The following is a 17,291-nucleotide window of genomic DNA, read 5'->3' as shown; positions in this document are numbered from 1 at the left end:
AAGTGCTTACTTTTTTTTGCATGCTTGAAGCTTAATAGAATGGTATACATGTCTTTATTGGCATTACCTTCCTGCACAGCAATTATGGTGAGAACAGCCACTGGATTTGAGTGGACATTTCTGTTATCCTAATGCTGGCTGGGTAAAATGTCATGGACTGTATTTTAGCAGCGATTGGTCAGCAATTGGTGAAAATGCATAATTATGTACCTCTCTGCTCGTTCTTGTAACTCAGCAGATAACTTAAAATTATACAAGTATTAAGATTGTAAGATCTTTTTAGGGTAGAGTCCTCTACTATTTAATGTATAGCGCTGCATATTATGCTGGCGCCTTATAAACAGAATTGAATATTAATAATAATAATAATATTAATAATAATAATATCAGCATCAGGATTTTTTCAGCAGGACATAGCTGAGGCCGCAGGGATGGTGGGTCAGCAGTAAGTATATTGTGTTTTTTTAAAGCTGCAGTTATGCTGATAAAGAGAGCTCGGTTTATTATTAGTGCAGTTACACTATAAAACCATAATAATGGCCTTGCTAGAATGATTTAGAGGACTGAAATACTGACCTATCCTTGAGAACAAACCAGCTGCTCTAGGATCTTATATGTGCTGCTAAAATAACTAAATACCTTTGGGCTACACAACCCGTGGAAGGAGAACATCTAACCATCCAAACCGTGTCCCTCCCTTTTTGGGCAGTTGACACATGACTATATTCCTTTGGTTTTTGTTATGCTATAAGCACTGACAGGAGCCAGGAGCAGCCTTTTTAGTCCTTTTTAATCCCAGCATGACTGCCAAATTGCTGTGGGTTTTCTATAGGAGTCTGTTTTAGCATCTGTTCACTATGCTGGTTAAGATGATGTAAAAAAATAAAATAAATAAATGCACTAATTATATGATGAAAACATTGCTATTGGACAAGATAATTGTGGTCACCTTAACATTTTATTGTGTTTTCTTTGATGTATAATCATTGGGCCTTACTCATCCTTTTTTGCTCATGGACAGTGATAAAAGAACCTCAAATTAATGTCAGCAGAATTATAAATTATATATTCATATAAGGACTGCTGTGTATTATCACATTCTTTTTATACTTCAACCTCCAGATTTTTTTGCTGCTCCTTCTTTTCAGTGTTAATTTTACCATCACTGTCTATGCATTATTGGAGTGCTAATTCAATGCAGCTGATTTTTAAATAAAGAAGAACACATCTCCCTGTCTGTGCGGTTTCCTGGAATTGTGCGACGATGGGACAAGTGACACCGAGGACGAAGGCTGAAGAATGGAAGTCATACAAACTGGCTAATGGAGGCAGCATAATAATAGGGTATATGTAATATTATAAAGAGGGTTACAGGTAAAGAACAATTTGACATGACTATAAAGATGTAGCAGAAGGGTGGGTAATGAATCAATGAAATTACATTATAATAGGGAAAGGCAGATGATGACATAAGAGGTGGTTAATTACTGAATAAAAGACATATGAAATATGCAGGAGGAAAAGTAAGTGAATATACATGCCTATCAAGGATGGACTAAACACACTAAGCCAATGCAAATAATGAAAGGCTTGTATGTAGTAATGTAAATCTGACATAGCTGCCCATTCATGGCTGGGTTTCATCATGAAAGTCTTCCTAAACTTCATGCTAATGTATTTGTAAGTAAGGTAAGGCGTGCTACAGTCTAAAACGAGTAAGAACAATGGGGAATATGTCTCCCTGTAGATGCAGATATGCCTATACAACTTCGCCCCCATTTTGTTGTCAAGCTGAACCATAAATGATCAAGCTCATCTGCATATGCAGCACAAACCTAATAGTGCAGTTGAAATGACTCCCCACTTGGGCATTATTTTAGTGTTAAAAATATGTTTGTATTGTGTCAAAGTGTGTGTAAGTGTGTGTGTGTATTCAATATCACACTTTTATGTTTTTGTATGAATAGAAGTATGCTGCCTATACTTAGGCTACGTATACACGCCAGATGATTCTTGAACTATAATCGCCTCAGGGCTGATATCAGATGAAAATCTGGGGTGTGTACAGCGATCGTTACCTGTCATTCTATCATCTATCCTGACGGATCCACAGACGACGAAAGATCATAATGAAAGTGAAGGGGTGTCACTCTGTCATTTTTCCACTCCTCTCTTCAAAGAGCAGAACACTGCAGTATGGACAGCGCTCGTTCATGCATTGTGCAGTCTTTTGTTGCTGGAAAAGATCATGAAAGATCCTTTCCAATGACAATTATTGCATGTGTGTACCCAGCCTTTTACTAGCAAATGAACAATACCATGCATTCCAGCAAAGTTAGCTTCTCCAAGTATAGCTGCTATCCAGAGCTCCTGTGAATCCACATCTGCTCCAACTATGTGATATCCTGGAGGGGCCTGAACCATGGCTTTCAATTCACTGCCGATGCGATCTGCCTGTAAAAAAAGGAATCCATTATCAAAAGCAAAGTAAATTACCAAAAAGACAAAAAAACAAACAAAAAAAAAAAAACTACAAGCAATACTACACATTCCTACAAAGAACTGAACATTTTAAACAAACTACCCATATAATAATTAACAACATACAACACGTTTACATTTTACTAAAACGGCAGTGGCTTTGTGTTGGTGCGTATAAAAATGTGTAAAATAATGGGTAGCAGAGAGATGACGGTATAACTGACGACGGTTAACTTGGTTAACCTATTTTTTCATGTCAGGAAACCTCCCTCCCTTTATATTATTATTATTACTACTACACAGTATTTATATAGCGCTGACATATTACACAGCACTGTACAAAGTCCATAGTCATGTCACTGACTGTCCCTCAATAGGGCTCACAATCTAAAGTCCCTACCCTAGTCATATGTTATTGTCAATATGTATGTTAATCTTTAAAACAGTCTATTAGGGGGGAAGCTATTTAACCTAACTGCATGTTTTTGGAATTATGGCACATATGTGCCATTAAAAAAGAAACAAAAAAACCAAAACTTGTTTTTGGGGAGACTAACGAATCACCATTCAATCTGATTGGACATTACTTATTAATTAACATAAAATAGGACCAGAATATGGATTTAGGGCATAAAACAAAACAGTATTCCAATAGTTTACCAGAATGTTTTTATGATATGGCAAGAAACTGGAGTGGCCAGAGAAAACCCATGCAAACATGGATGGTGATAACATACTTACTGCAAACAGGCATCGTGCTGACCATTATTTGATTCAACTCAGGAGAGACAATGAGCATTGATGCTACTACCCGATTGCTTAAAGTTGAAGTTTATCTCCCCCATCAACAGGCTAATAACATTTTTAAATAAAACCTTCCCTTTTTTGCAATGCACCATTATCATGTGGTCTTTGGAAAGGCAGATGAAGACGGACAGGACAGCATGTTGCTGTACACAGCTTCCTGAAAACATTTATGAAGTCCATAACTGAAAAGACTGAAATCTAATAAATAAAACAAATTGATCAGGGACAGTAAGTAAGCAATATAATAACAAAAGGGTTGCTTGTACAACTGTGCAAGGCGGGAGGCGATTCTGGAGTTTAGCTTAACCTCCTGAGCGGTAACTCCGAGTGTTACTCGAGGTAGAAAAAAGAAGCTAGAAGCGGTAACCCCGAGTCACACTTGGAGTAGCTAAACCTTTAGGATAGTAATTATTAGTAAATCGAGACCTACCTGATCGGCCGGCGTCATCCTTCGCCTTTTCTTTCTTCCTCCGGCCGGCATTCTCTGCACTCGATGAGTCACCAGGGATTACCCGGTGACGGGGGTGCGTGCAGACGTTCCGTTTGGGGCGGGACAGGAAATTCAAATCCATTTGTATTGCATTCAATACAAAATAACTGTATTGAATGCAATACAGTAAATTTATATGTCTAAAAGCTGTACATTGTCTTTCATGAACATTTATTTTACAGTATAATATAATAGTATGAGTATGTTATATATATTTTTTAAATGTATTTAATATATTTTTATGACATTGTCACACTTACCTGTTCCTCACTAAAGCACAGGTATCACTCTCCTGTGCAAACTTGCAGTTCTGATGCTGGGCGTTTCCACGCTTTATCAACTCCGTCCAATCCACTGGTCAATCAGGAAATAGCCTATTGATCAGCCCTGGCTATTTAGCTAGCTCACACACTGTATTTTTTGTTCGTGCAACAAGTCTATACTAAGTGGCTTGAGCTCCCTAGTTCTGTGAACTAGTTCCTGTACACCTGCTGCTTTATCCAGGGTTTCCTGTATCCAGCTCCCGTGTTAACCCTTCGTTGTCCAGTTTGTTGGTTCTCAGCCAACTTCCCTGTTCCTGTGTTCCTGTCTGCCTGTGGATATCACTGCGTCACCTGTACTTCCTGCTGTTTTCAGTGTCTCTTGTGTTCCCTGTGCCGGCGGTGGCCTCTGTGTCATTGCTGTCTGTCTCCTGGATCCCTGACGTGTGACCTGACCTCTCTTGCTTGCTGCCTGTCTTGACACCGGCTTTCCTTGACTATCCTGCTTAGTGATTGGGTACCATGCTTTGCCGCAACCTGGCAGTAACCAGCGGCGCAACATCCTCAACATCAAAGGCTCTGGAGAAAACCATGTACCGCTTTTAGACATATAAAAGCGGACAGAAATGAACCGCCCAGGAGGTAAAGCAATAGCACTTGCTGCTATGATAGTAACAAAAGCAAAAATGATAATCAGTAACCTACACGTGCATTGCTAGCAGTCAGCCATGTTGGTTCTACTGCTCTTCTTGTGATCGTCCCAGCTGTAACCACCTGAGGAAGTATAGCGCCATACTTGTTTTCTTCATCAAACTCTGGGCTCCTAAAAAATGAATGAAGCACATCATCACATATTTACTGTTATTTATTACACAGATGCTAAATCGAGTACTTTGGGCAGTAATGTAATGAAAATAAAGGAAATCAGACCTTTTAAGTTTTTTTTAATGCTGCATTTTTGTAACCATAAGCATGTGCTCACTTTTGGGAAGGTAAATAAACAGACCTAACAAGGTAAAACAATACCTAGTAACTGTTCGGGGCAATTCTCCTTTCTTCAACCACACAACCTTTTGGGAACTGCAATAAACAGAACGGTATACATTACATAAATGCCAATAAGACAGCTGGAACAGAACATAGCTGAAAACCGGTATAATTTTTTTAAAATAAGGATCTAACACTAGAAATAGGTAGAATCAAACAACACTAATTTACCTGGCTTTAGTGGAAAGCAACAAGCAGGTTGTCCACCAATTATACAACATTAAAAAGTTTCTGTATGTAAACTATATACTAAAACATAATGACTAAACAGAGGAACTTAAAAGTGCATAATGGGAGGGGGCATTTTTCCTGGTTCAAGCATGCCATGCTGAAAAGCACCATTCCGAACCTGCAAATTTTAGGACTATCTGCCCACCTTACCCAAATTCCAGCAATTCATGTTGCATTCTCTAGAACAGTGGTCCTCAAACTTTTGCAGGTCACAGACCAATAAATGCACAGGCTCTGGACCATGCATTCGCAGGGGGGGGGTGCGTGTCACTTAAAGGGAAAGATCGTGGGTAGCCTGAGCCTTTAAACCCTGTCGTACTGTCCCAACAAAACTACCTTTTTGCAATTAGTACAAATTTCCTCTTGTAAAAGATCATCTTATGTTTTAGGCTTAGAAACCATTCTGTAAGTATTACCAGACTTTCCAGACTTTTCAACACCTACCTGATTCTTTTGTGAGCATTCCTCCAGAAAGATATCATCTTATTTATTTCCAGGGCCCGTGTAGCACTGGTGTCGCCAGTACTGGCTTGTAAAGTGCCATCTTCCATTTTTGGGAGGAAATCCTTTGTAAATGGGCTACCCACATTGTTTGCAATGCCATCCTACAATACACAACAACAAATTACATTTATTGGTTTTCACTATATGAACAATACAGTACCAGGAGATACAGGGAAAAACAAATACAGGATGGACATTTGAGGAACAAGGGCGCAAACTAGGAGAACAGAGACAGCAAAGGCCAAAACTCAATCACTAAAAAGTATTCTAGGCTTTTGTTTGTTTGTGAAGTGTCATAAAGATCTAAATAAATTGTGAAAAGCATCAGAGTTTTAGGCATCAGTTCTTTCCTAGTCAATGACTTGTTCTGACTTTGTTTGCTGTATGCATGTGCAGAATACATGCATAAAGCGGACATAGTCAGAGCATGTGTACTTGATGACATGATCCAGGGTAATCACTGAAAAAACACTAAAACCATGGATCAGCTTGACAGCAAATCAATGACAATTGAAAGTCTGTTAATACTTACAGTGTTTATTTATTATTATTACACACTATTTATATAGCGCCAACATATTACAAGGATGCTGTACAAGGTCCATAGTCATGTCACTAGCTGACCCTCAAAGGAGCTCACAATCTAATGTCCCTCCCATAGTTATATGTCTTTAACACAGCCTAAGGTTAATTTGAGGGGAAGCCAATTAACCTAACTGCATGTTTTTGGAATGTGGGAGGAAAACGGAGTACCCGGAGGAAACCCTCGCAAACACGGGAAGAACCTGCAAACTCCATGCAGATAGTATTCTGACAGAGATTGGAACCTGGGACCCAGTGCTCCAAAGGCCAGGGTACTATCCACTGAGCCAACGTGCTGCCCTACTTATCGACTATGAAATACAATTTGCATTTACTGATAGGGTAGGGTAAACTAAAACGACAAGTGTACCCACATATGCAGCAGTGTATTAACATCATTGAAGAGGATGAAAGCTAATACCGTAGTATAAAATTGTTCATGGTGTGGTTGTTGCTCCGAACACATACATGAGTACTTAAATACAGCTAATGCAGAGCCTATTACAGTAGTTAGGAAAAGTACCAAATGCCAGCCATAGCATAGACTGTGCAGAATGAATGCTCAACGTGGTGTCTGTAAGGATACTTACAAGTACAAAAAACAATGTTGATCCTTGCATGTCTCCATGCATTTGCGAGTGATGGTGAAACATACATACAAATATAGATCTGACATATAGCACAGAGAGAGAGAGGACAGTGTGAGGTGAGCAGTGCTGGCTAGCAGTTTTTTTTTTCTTGTGCAGCAGTCATACTCCTAAGACAGGTGAGCTGTAGCTTTCCTGTCACTAAAGTCTTGTACTGCAATATCTGTGCTATATGCAATGTTCTATGAGCTATGTGCAATGTGCTATGAGCAAAGTGCTATGTGCAAAGTGCAATATCTCTCTCGTTAAATATTATTCTGCTATATTAAATATTTCTTTATACAATTTAGTTCAGAATATTTTTTTTTCTTGTTTTCCTCATCTATAATCTTGGTGCCTCTTTTGGTCGCACCAGTATTGAATGCATCAAAACAAAACAAAAACTACAGCTGATCAATCACATAGGTTCAAAAAAGACTGTCAAGTTCCACCACTAGGGAAATAACATATCCCAGATATAAAACCCTATGGACATAGTTGATCCAGAGTAAGGCATAAAAAACCCTGGTACAATTTACTCCAACAGGGGCATTTGATCAGGTGGGGCAATCGGATGTTCCCTGGATCACCAGTCTCTGTTATCTTTACTTTAAATCTTTAATACTCAGTTATAATCTGTGCTTCTAGAAAACCATCCTGCTTTTTCTTAAAGCAATCTATAGTAGTTGCTGAATCTAGTTCATAAGGGAGGTTATTTCACATCACAAATGTGCTAGAATAAACATTTAACATAAAATGCATTTCAACTTCTAGCTATTGGTTGGCCAAAGTTTGTATGCCCACGCGTCACACTGTTGAGTGTCAAGAGACAGCAAAGAACAGATCATTCTAAAAAGGTTTCCACATTCTACTTGATTTCCTGGATACAAAGTATTGTGTGTATAACAGTGTTCCTTCAGTAAATCAACAAATGAAAACATTCAAGATGAAAACCATTAGTATAATATAGAAACAAAGTATAATGCATTTTTTAGACTCACTTTATGTGGCAAACGGTAGAACCAGCAGCCTGAAACATTCACGTCACTGCAATGGCCATTTCCATGGTGATGGAGTGCTGCGTCGGGTTCATGTACAGCAGGGAGCTCCTGTTACAGTGAATAGGGTGTGGATTATATGTAATTACACAAACCAAATAACATGATGGCAGCGGAAAAACATTTACAAATAGTCTGCCAATTACTCTAAGCCAGGGGTGTCAAACTTTGGCCCGCAGACCAAATCTGGCCCAAAACGTCCTTTTTTTAGCCCCCAAAAAAATTCTTAATATGAATTGCAGCTGGCCCGCCGCTACTGCAATCCACAGTAACGGTGGGCCAGCTGCAATTCATATTAAGTAAAACAATTAGAAAAAACAATAACAGGAAACAAGACCACTTACCCTACTACACTACTGACAACCATGCAGATTACACTAAAGTGAAAGTTTTGTCACACTCCAGGATAAACAAAATCCAAAAGACTTCTCTTCTGCATAGCTTATTGAGGTCTTTTTATTTTTTATCATTCAGTACTCTAGGGATCTATTTGTAAAGCTATTTATGAATTGGGCATTCACTAAATCATCTCCTTGTGGGGAATCTCCCAGGTTCATGCATTTCAACAGCAGTAATTGATTCTCCACCAGGAAATGTAAGATTCACTGCTTTATAAACAGACCCCTAAATGTAGGGGCACACTCATTCTACACTGTAAGTTTCAAGTTGGGCCCATGACCTGGTCTAAGTTTTTATTTTGTGTTGTATTTGAGTTTGACACGCCTGCTCTAAGCTGAAAGACGACTTTTGAAAATAGTACATGCTTTGGAGCCATTTATCCAGCAAAGTTGTGCATGGTTGTGCTTTTGAAAGGCTCTCCACACACATCTAGCGTCTAAAGTGATGCCCTGCATTTTGCTACTTGTGCAATGCTATGTGCTATGCATTACCACACCTTGCAGTAACACACAATAAACAATGTGTTATTGGAATACCCTAGTACAAACAACCTCCCAGTGCAACAATTCTTAGTTATGTGTCATGACTTGCTATGACCAGTTTAATTCAACTTTAAAACAAAATACCTCAGCCTCTTTAAACTTTAAAAAATAAAAAGGTTGTCTATGAGCGGAAAAGTCAGAAAAGTTTATTTTGTTACAAAGGACCCAACTTAACTAGCTAATTTTATTAGGTTTCCGATTGCCATTGAATGCAGCGCAGAAATGCATGGAAAAAATCACACACACACACACCATTCAATACAGAGCACCCCAATTACCAGACCATGAAGGTCTTTGTGCTGCAGTATTTATCATGGAGGTATTTACACATATACCATTCTGTGCACTGCATTAGCAAGTGTGAAAAAAAGATATAGGCTCATGTCAACAAAACTCCAAACAGACTCCAAAGAGGTGCTTTTTGGTGCCTGTTCTTAAGCAGAATTTTTAAGGTTTAAAGTGGTTTACATAACTTAAGGATTGCCATAATTATCTAGAGCAGACAGCTCCATCTCTACTGCATGAACTAGATGCCAGGAAGTTTCCAAGTTAAACACACACACACACACACACACTACTATTTACTTCTTCACTATTTGATTTACAATAACTTCTTGATAATTATTTTCAGAAAGCATTTATATAAACAACAAAAAATGTTTTCTCAAAACAAAATACATTATAGTATTATACTGAATGACAGACAGGCACTCACTGATTTGCTTGTCTTTCGAGATGTTCCTTTGGAGGCTTCATTGCCCAGGTCTGTCTCTAGCCGACTAAGTTCCTCTACCTGAAAAATAAAATATGATGGGTTTAATGGAAAGCATAGTTCAAATCATAGGCTTTGTTATTATGTCAGCATGAAACACTGGTGATGGGTCCTCGCAGTTGCACTTGTCTGTTGCAATAGAAAAGACACCGGCAGTTCCAAGATTCAGTCACATGCGACCAAAGTTTCCAGCTAGGTCCTTCAACCAATATGTAAAGTTATGCTAATGAGACCATCGCTGTTACACCACCATCCGGTCTTGGTGTGGCATATTAATAGTAGTCCCTATAAACATGACACACTTGTCAGGATGTGTGCTTCAGCAGGAGTTTGCCAGTACATTGGACACTATTAGTTCCCAATCCAAGACTACGTACACACATCAGATGATTCTTGTCTGATAATCGTCTCAGGGGTGATATCGGATGGGAATCTGGCGTGTGTACAGCACTTGTCGTTTATAGATACTTCCTGGCGGATCCACAATGAACTATCGTAATGGAAGTAATGGTAAGAGGGAGCGCTCGTCTATGCATCGTTCAGTTGTTTGTCATTGAAAAAGATTGTGAAAGTCCTTTCCAACGTCAATTACTGAATGTGTGTACACAGCCTAATGTATACGCAGAAGATATATCTAGTTTTGTCATGTGGGCTGGGATTTAAACTGCATAATAGGTGGTAACCATTGTGTAGAATGGAAGCATTTCTATCAGATTGCTAAGGGCTGGTTGTAAGAGCTTTAGCAGACATTCAGGCTGATGGAACTCCATACTTCCAGTCATTCAACTACAGGTTGATAATCCGGTTACAGCATGGATTTCAGAGCACATTTTCAAATTTACACCATTTTCTGGAGGCGCCGTTTATGTTTTGATGGCGCTGTACTCCAGAATCAGTTGTTGGGTCTTGCTTGCATGTGCTTTCCTGCTCATTCCTTCTTATTTTTTTTGCTGCTGTTATGCATTATGGATTCAGCATTTATTTAAAGGACAGTACAGGTAGTCATTTTCTGTTAAATAAATACAGAATATATGCCCATAACAAACCAGAATATTTGAAACTCTGGCACTCCTCAGGTCCAGAGGTTGCCAGATATTTGAATGTCAACCTGTATAAAACACCACAGATAACCCAGCTGTATGACAACTGCAACAACCCATTTCTCTACCTTTTGCCAGATGCTGCTGTCCTCTGTGAGCCGGAATTCTTCATGAACAGGGGAATCCTGTTTGCCATGCATCTTAGTTTTATTTCTGCAGTATGCCCCGTATGCATCTTCAATTGCTTTGTAGGGGCAAGGAGCAGTAACAGCAGAATTATCATCATCATCCTCCTCCTCTTTCTCCTCTTCTCGGTTTGCCAACAGGTTGTCCTTCCGCCCTGGGACAAGATAGCCCCAGCCATGCTTTTCAGAGAAATGCAAAGGGAAGCCATCCCAAGTCAGACGCATCAGTTTAGGAGTTAGTCGCATCTGAATGCTGATAAGGCTTGGCCCAGGCACCCAATCAGCATCGCCCAGCTTAGGACAAAGCTTACGATACCAGCTAAGGGAACAAAATCAATTCTTCAGCTCAGCTGCAATCTAATTATAATTTTACATAGCCAGCAAATTGTTTTATGTTCCTCTTACCCAGGATGCCCTGGCATGTGCTGATTTCTTTTTGGCAAGGATGGCAAAGTCTTCTCTATGATACTCTCCAAGTAAAGTTTACCAGGAGGAGGACGCAATTCTTCTTCCTCACTAGGTGGACCTGGATCTAGGAAGAAAATTTCAAGAACAAAGTATAAAATAACTTAAAAAGTGTTAGGCAATATATAATAATCCATTACATTTTTACAGATTTTGTGAATGTGAGGTAAAGCGGGGCATTATTGACATATTTGGATTTTTGTGTAAACCCAACTAAACCATACCACTGCTTTTTTTTTTCCTTTTAGCAAGGCTTTTAAATGGAGTATTAAGACAAGATGCACAAGAGTCGTGATCTGCCTGCATGACATGGAAGTATGGTTACCCAGTGTTATTTCACTGGGTATATAATGTGATATGTAAACAAAATGGACAGGTTTTACATAAAATACTATTAACATGCAGATATGGGGGAGGGACCAGGCAAAATATAAGCAAATTAAACAGTTGAAAACTCACCTTCATGAGAATCTGAGTGATTTGTGGACCCTGCAGCATGCTCTGAAGATGATTTTACATTTTCCTGCTTTTTGCTTACTTTTATTTTCTTTTGCTTGAATTCTTGAACATCCCATTCTAAATCCCAAAGCCAAGGATCTGTTTTGTAGCTGAAAACAAACATACATATCACTTACCAAATATATATTATTAGCAGATTACACACAATGCAATGTATTAGTCTTAACAGAACAGTAGGAAATGCTAAGAATATCACTATTATTTTATTAATGTACAGTGTGTTTAGCTAAAGCGAATAATCATATTAATAGTGCTAAAGTCTAAGATCAGGCACATGAATGAAATCTAAAAAAAAAAAAAAATCTGAAATCTGATATCCCCAAAGCTATTTTTTTTTACAGATTAAAAATTATATTGTGACACTAATTATTAATATTTTCTTTCCAATGACAAATAGCTGCACAATGCTTGAACAAGCACTGTACATACAGCGCTGTTCTGCTCAATGGAGAGGCAAGGGGGAGAACGATGGAGCTGCACCTCTCTGGGCTATCTCCCTTTCACTTTTATTATGATCGTTCGTCGTTCCGATGACCGTTCTGGCAGATCCATGGAGATGAACGATCATAATGAAACAGTGCTGTACACAAGCCAGATTCTCATCTGATATCAGCCCTGAGGCGCTTATCGAACGAGAATCATCAGACATGTGTACGTAGCCCAACACTAGCTGAATGTAGACCAAAAGATGTTTTGCTCAGTGAAAAGTGGATATTCAGAGACCAATCAAAATATATTTCCAACATGATTGAAAAGTTTTGATAACAAACCAAAATATATTTTTAGGCCTTGTTCGCAGGGCTGCTATATTGTAGCTGCATAGATGTGCATTAAGCTATATGCTGCCATGTGGCTCATTTATTTGAATTGGCTGCCAAACTAAGTGCATGTATTTCTTTTTGCTTACCATTACAATGTAGGTCTACTGGGAGGGCGAGTTGGGGTGCCATTTAGAGTGAATGGCACCACATTGTTACTATGTCGTGTGGTAATGTATTTAGTGAAGCAAAAATGTGAACCTGGCCTTAATCTTTTTCACCCTCCCTAGCCGATACTTACGTCCCTTTTCTTAGCTCTCTCTGTAGCTAGAGATGAAGAAAGTACTTTCAGTTGTGGAAAAGTTGACAGCACTGAGCCAATCAGCACTCTTACAGGGGATCTAACACTAGCAAATCTTAGCTTATGGGAGAAAAATAAAGGGGGTCTGTATATAGCATATAAAATATACTCTGCTTCAATGAAAAATAGGTACTGCCTTGAAGGCTGATAGGGGACCCTTGCGATTAGAACCAGTTTGAATAAGAATCCAAGATGGTGGACAGTCATTTCTGTGCCAAAAGTGCTGGACACATGGTTTATCCACCCCATTAACTGTTTGTGAACTTTTATGCTTTTATGGACTTCCGATTATACGTTATTGGACAATCTGTTTATTGACAATTAGATAACGGCTTAAGCCCTCCTATACAGGAGTGATTCTGTATGCCTATAGAGATTGATAGATTACCTGGTTTTAGTAAGAATCTCTTTGCTTCAACTACTAAGCATTTGATTTTCTCTGCTGCAACAATAAATCTATCTAATTAGGATCTACTGTCTCATCTCTAATGGTCAGTTTGGAGACCCCCTAAAAGAACCTCACACTTACATAAGACCTTGCTTTCAGTACCTGAAAGGAGCAGCATGAGAACAAATGGGATGCAAGGATGAACTGTGAGGAAGACAAACTAAAAAAAAAACCCTTGCTTTGGCCAACCAGGGAAAAACACTGGTGAAAAGGTTTGCTTTATTTCAGTGAGCACCCATTTTCTCATTGCAGAGCAGGGGAGACATCTTGTAAGTCTGACAGATTGCTGAAACTCAACCTGGAAAAAACCAAACTCATCATCTCCCCCTCCCACATTCCAAATCTCCCCGACATATTTCTAAGTGTTAACAGCACTGTTAGTCATCCCTCCCCTCAGGCGCATTGTCTTGGCGTCACTTTCGATTCTGCTCTCTCCTTCATCCCCCAAATTCAGAACATTTCCAGGTCCTGTCACTTTCACCTGCGCAACATCTCCAAAATCCGCCCCTACCTGTCCCCAGAGACCACCAAACTCCTTGTACACGCTCTTATCATCTCTCGTCTAGACTACTGTAACCTCCTCCTCTCTGGTATTCCACTAACCCGACTCTCTCCTCTACAATCTATTATGAATGCTGCAGCCAGACTCATCCATCCTTGCCACCGCTCCTCTTTAGCTGCCTCTCTCTGTAGTTCTCTTCTTTGACTTCCATTTCACCTTGGAATCAAATTCAAGCTCCTGTGCTTTGCCCTCCACAGTTCTTGTCTCAATTTCCTTTCTGACCTGATAGATAAGAACTCCCCTAGCCGCTCTCTCCGCTCCTCCAATAATCTACTAATGACTTTCTCACTCATAACCCCATCAAACGCACGGCTCCAAGACTTTTCTAGAGCTGTCCTCCTATTGTGTGATACTTCCCCCACCTCTTAGATTATAAATTCTTCAAGGCAGGGTCTTTTCCTCCTGTGTCACTGTCTGTAATTTGCAACCCTTATTTAATTTACAGCGCTGTATATATTGGCACTATAAAAATACTGTTTAAAAATAATTTATTCATAGTTGTATGTATAATGAAAAATATGGCTGCCCCTACATAAATATTACAAAGTGTATCTAAAAATGAGGTTTTTAAAATATCACCACACCTTTATAAGCTCAACTCTTATACTTAAACACTAGAAACAAGTTTTCCTAAATCATCTCTGAGTTTGTTGTGCGGCATCAATTACGCAGCGTGATTAACACTAACAATCCTTGAATTAAATGCAGCGCTAATGAAAACAGTAAAATTAGAAGGTAAACAGGCACCAACATTTATCAATCCCTTTTTAGATGCAGCAAACTGATATTTGCAATGAAGAACTAAAATACTCCAATAATGAGGCAACACAGGAAGAAGTAAGGCACATCCACTTATCACCAACATCTTTGTTTAACTTTATCAAGTGGCAATGTAAAGACATTTATCTAATATCTTGTGAAGTTGAAGTGGACCTATATACACTTATACAGCAGGGAACTCAGACCTCGCATTCACCAGGAATCCTCCCAAAAGCACGGTCATGTCACACCCAGCAATGTGGAGGAAGTGTAATTCTTTTCCTTTTACAATCTACCAGTAGTAGGTGATCTGAGGGGGGCCACCAGTGAAAGGAGAAAACAACTATATTTCACTTTATAAATCAGCACACATAACCACCTGTAAGAAAACTTTTTTTTTTTTTAAGTAACCTGAAATTTGACTAAAATTTTCAATAAAAATCTTTAGGAAAAACTAGTGTTGGCACAGCGGTTCCACAACATTGTTTGGAGATTTGCTGGGAGATTTTTAACTATGGGGAGGATGCAAGCGCATTCCTCCCACTCACCTTTCCCCTTGTGCTCCCTATATAACAGTGTTGCCAGTATGACCTTTCTATGGTTGCTGGAAAGGAAAACCATCAATTGTTAGTGATTAGATGCAAGGTATTTCGGATTAGTTTGGATTACCACAGGAGGTCCCCCCATGCTCAAGGTGCATAGGATTATATATATAAAAAAAATATCCTCTCTTTAAGAGCCGGTAGACGACACTCGCAGAAGCAAGAAGTGCAGAAGCAAGTTCTGAGACTGTAATGTCACTGTCAGCAGAGGTCAACACTGATGAATGGGAACCAATTAGAGTAGTTCCCAATCATTTGATGGCTGTTCTCAGCTATGACATAATGATTACATGCAGGTTGAAGTGTTCAAAAAAAGGAACCTTTAGGCATTACGGTCCACGGCTCTGACCGGTGCGCCCTCTAGCGGGGTCCTTTTTCTGGGGGCGCACCGGCCAGAGCCTGTAAATGTGTACCTAAATATTTCTTGTATCCCTCAATAGTCAAAAAAGGAATTTTGTACTTACTGTAAAACATGTTTCTGGGATGTTACTGTTACAAAAGGTTCCACCCCTTTGCGTGCCTGTTTTTTTTTTTTTTTTTCAGGGCTCAATTACCTTACAGACAGCGTATAAAACTAAGGTACAAGACTTCCTGTATCCCTCTATGGACTCCAAGCAAATGATTCAATTTCAAATGATGATTTCAACCTTTCCTTCATCTACAATTTATAACCTAAAAAAGGTTTCTTCTACAAGCACTTTAAGAATAGGTTAAATTGTTCTGTGGTGTTTTGTCACATACGCGTCATTGGTGAGAAGCTGACAGGCATCATTAGCCAGGTTCATCAGAGATTTCTTCATCTCCTTCTGCAGCTCCTCATATGTGATTTGAGCCTCATCTAAATATCTCTGCCAGTTCTGGTTCACTGGAAGATAAGATACCCCCATCTCCAACATGCCAGCCAAAGTCACTGGGTGCGGACACCTGGAAAATAAACGCAAATGTTTTTAGTACATTGTATTCACTTTAGGATCATTGCAAAGGACAAGAGGACACTCCTTGCGTTCGGAGGAAAATAAGTTAAAGCTCCGGATAAGGAAAGGATTCTTCACTGTAAGGTCTGTGAAAATGTGGAATCGGCTCCCTCAGGAAGTTGTTTCAGCAAGTTCCATAGATTGCTTTTAGAAAAAGCTGGATGATTTCTAGAAGCACAGAATATAACTGGGTATTAAGGTGTACAGGACTCTTCTTTAGATCTGAATGTGGTTGGCCCCAGCCAACAGTATACCCTACTATCCACAGCCATTGGAATAGGTTTTAGGCTTTCCTTTCTTTACAAAAAATATATCCCTTGTCTGTGTTGTGTTGGAGATTTTTCCTTTAATTCTTGTCAGGAGAAATTCTTGTAACAGAACAGTAAGCAAGATAAAATTTAACGGAGCCCTAAGCCCCAGTGTAGACGTTACAGTAGTTCTAATGCTTCCTATTCTAAACAAAGGGAAAGTATTTAAAGTTTTAGCTGCAGCCACTAAATATCAATATAGATTACCTCTCCATAAAAAGTGGAAACTGTTCACTGAACACTTCATGCGTTGCAAGTACATCCTGGGCACAGTACTTCATGAGATTCTATAAGATGAAAGAATAGGTTTTTAATAAAATACTAAAAAAGATATAAAAAACCAAATGACCAGAAAAAAAAAGGTGCATTAACTAAAATTTACTTTTGTACAAATATAAACAACATGATAAGGCTAAAACCCTTATTTCCCCCCTTACAATGGTTCTGTGATAGATTTATTTAAGAGAGGAAAAAGTTTGCTGCACAAGAGTTACTTAGGTTTGGCAAGTAC

At 39.1% G+C, this 17,291-nt stretch overlaps 1 protein-coding gene across 2 annotated transcripts in view; it reads right to left on the bottom strand.

The window, feature by feature from the left end:
- Positions 1-17,291, bottom strand: part of POLG (DNA polymerase gamma, catalytic subunit) — a 35,788-nt gene that overhangs the window by 11,878 nt on the left and 6,619 nt on the right. For both annotated transcript variants that reach the window (XM_072402718.1, XM_072402720.1), the window contains exons 7-17: positions 16,988-17,067; positions 16,240-16,422; positions 11,949-12,097; positions 11,430-11,556; positions 10,968-11,343; positions 9,743-9,820; positions 8,030-8,137; positions 5,761-5,921; positions 5,065-5,118; positions 4,744-4,861; positions 2,319-2,454 (exon numbers count right to left, since the gene is read on the bottom strand). In XM_072402718.1, the coding sequence (XP_072258819.1) occupies positions 2,319-2,454; positions 4,744-4,861; positions 5,065-5,118; positions 5,761-5,921; positions 8,030-8,137; positions 9,743-9,820; positions 10,968-11,343; positions 11,430-11,556; positions 11,949-12,097; positions 16,240-16,422; positions 16,988-17,067 (1,570 nt within the window). The remainder of the gene's footprint in view (positions 1-2,318; positions 2,455-4,743; positions 4,862-5,064; positions 5,119-5,760; positions 5,922-8,029; positions 8,138-9,742; positions 9,821-10,967; positions 11,344-11,429; positions 11,557-11,948; positions 12,098-16,239; positions 16,423-16,987; positions 17,068-17,291) is intronic.

This window comes from Pyxicephalus adspersus, chromosome 2, assembly GCF_032062135.1.
Source record: "Pyxicephalus adspersus chromosome 2, UCB_Pads_2.0, whole genome shotgun sequence".
NCBI lineage: Eukaryota > Metazoa > Chordata > Amphibia > Anura > Pyxicephalidae > Pyxicephalus > Pyxicephalus adspersus.
Note: the sequence above shows the minus strand (reverse complement) of the source record. Positions and strands in the feature narration are given on the sequence as shown.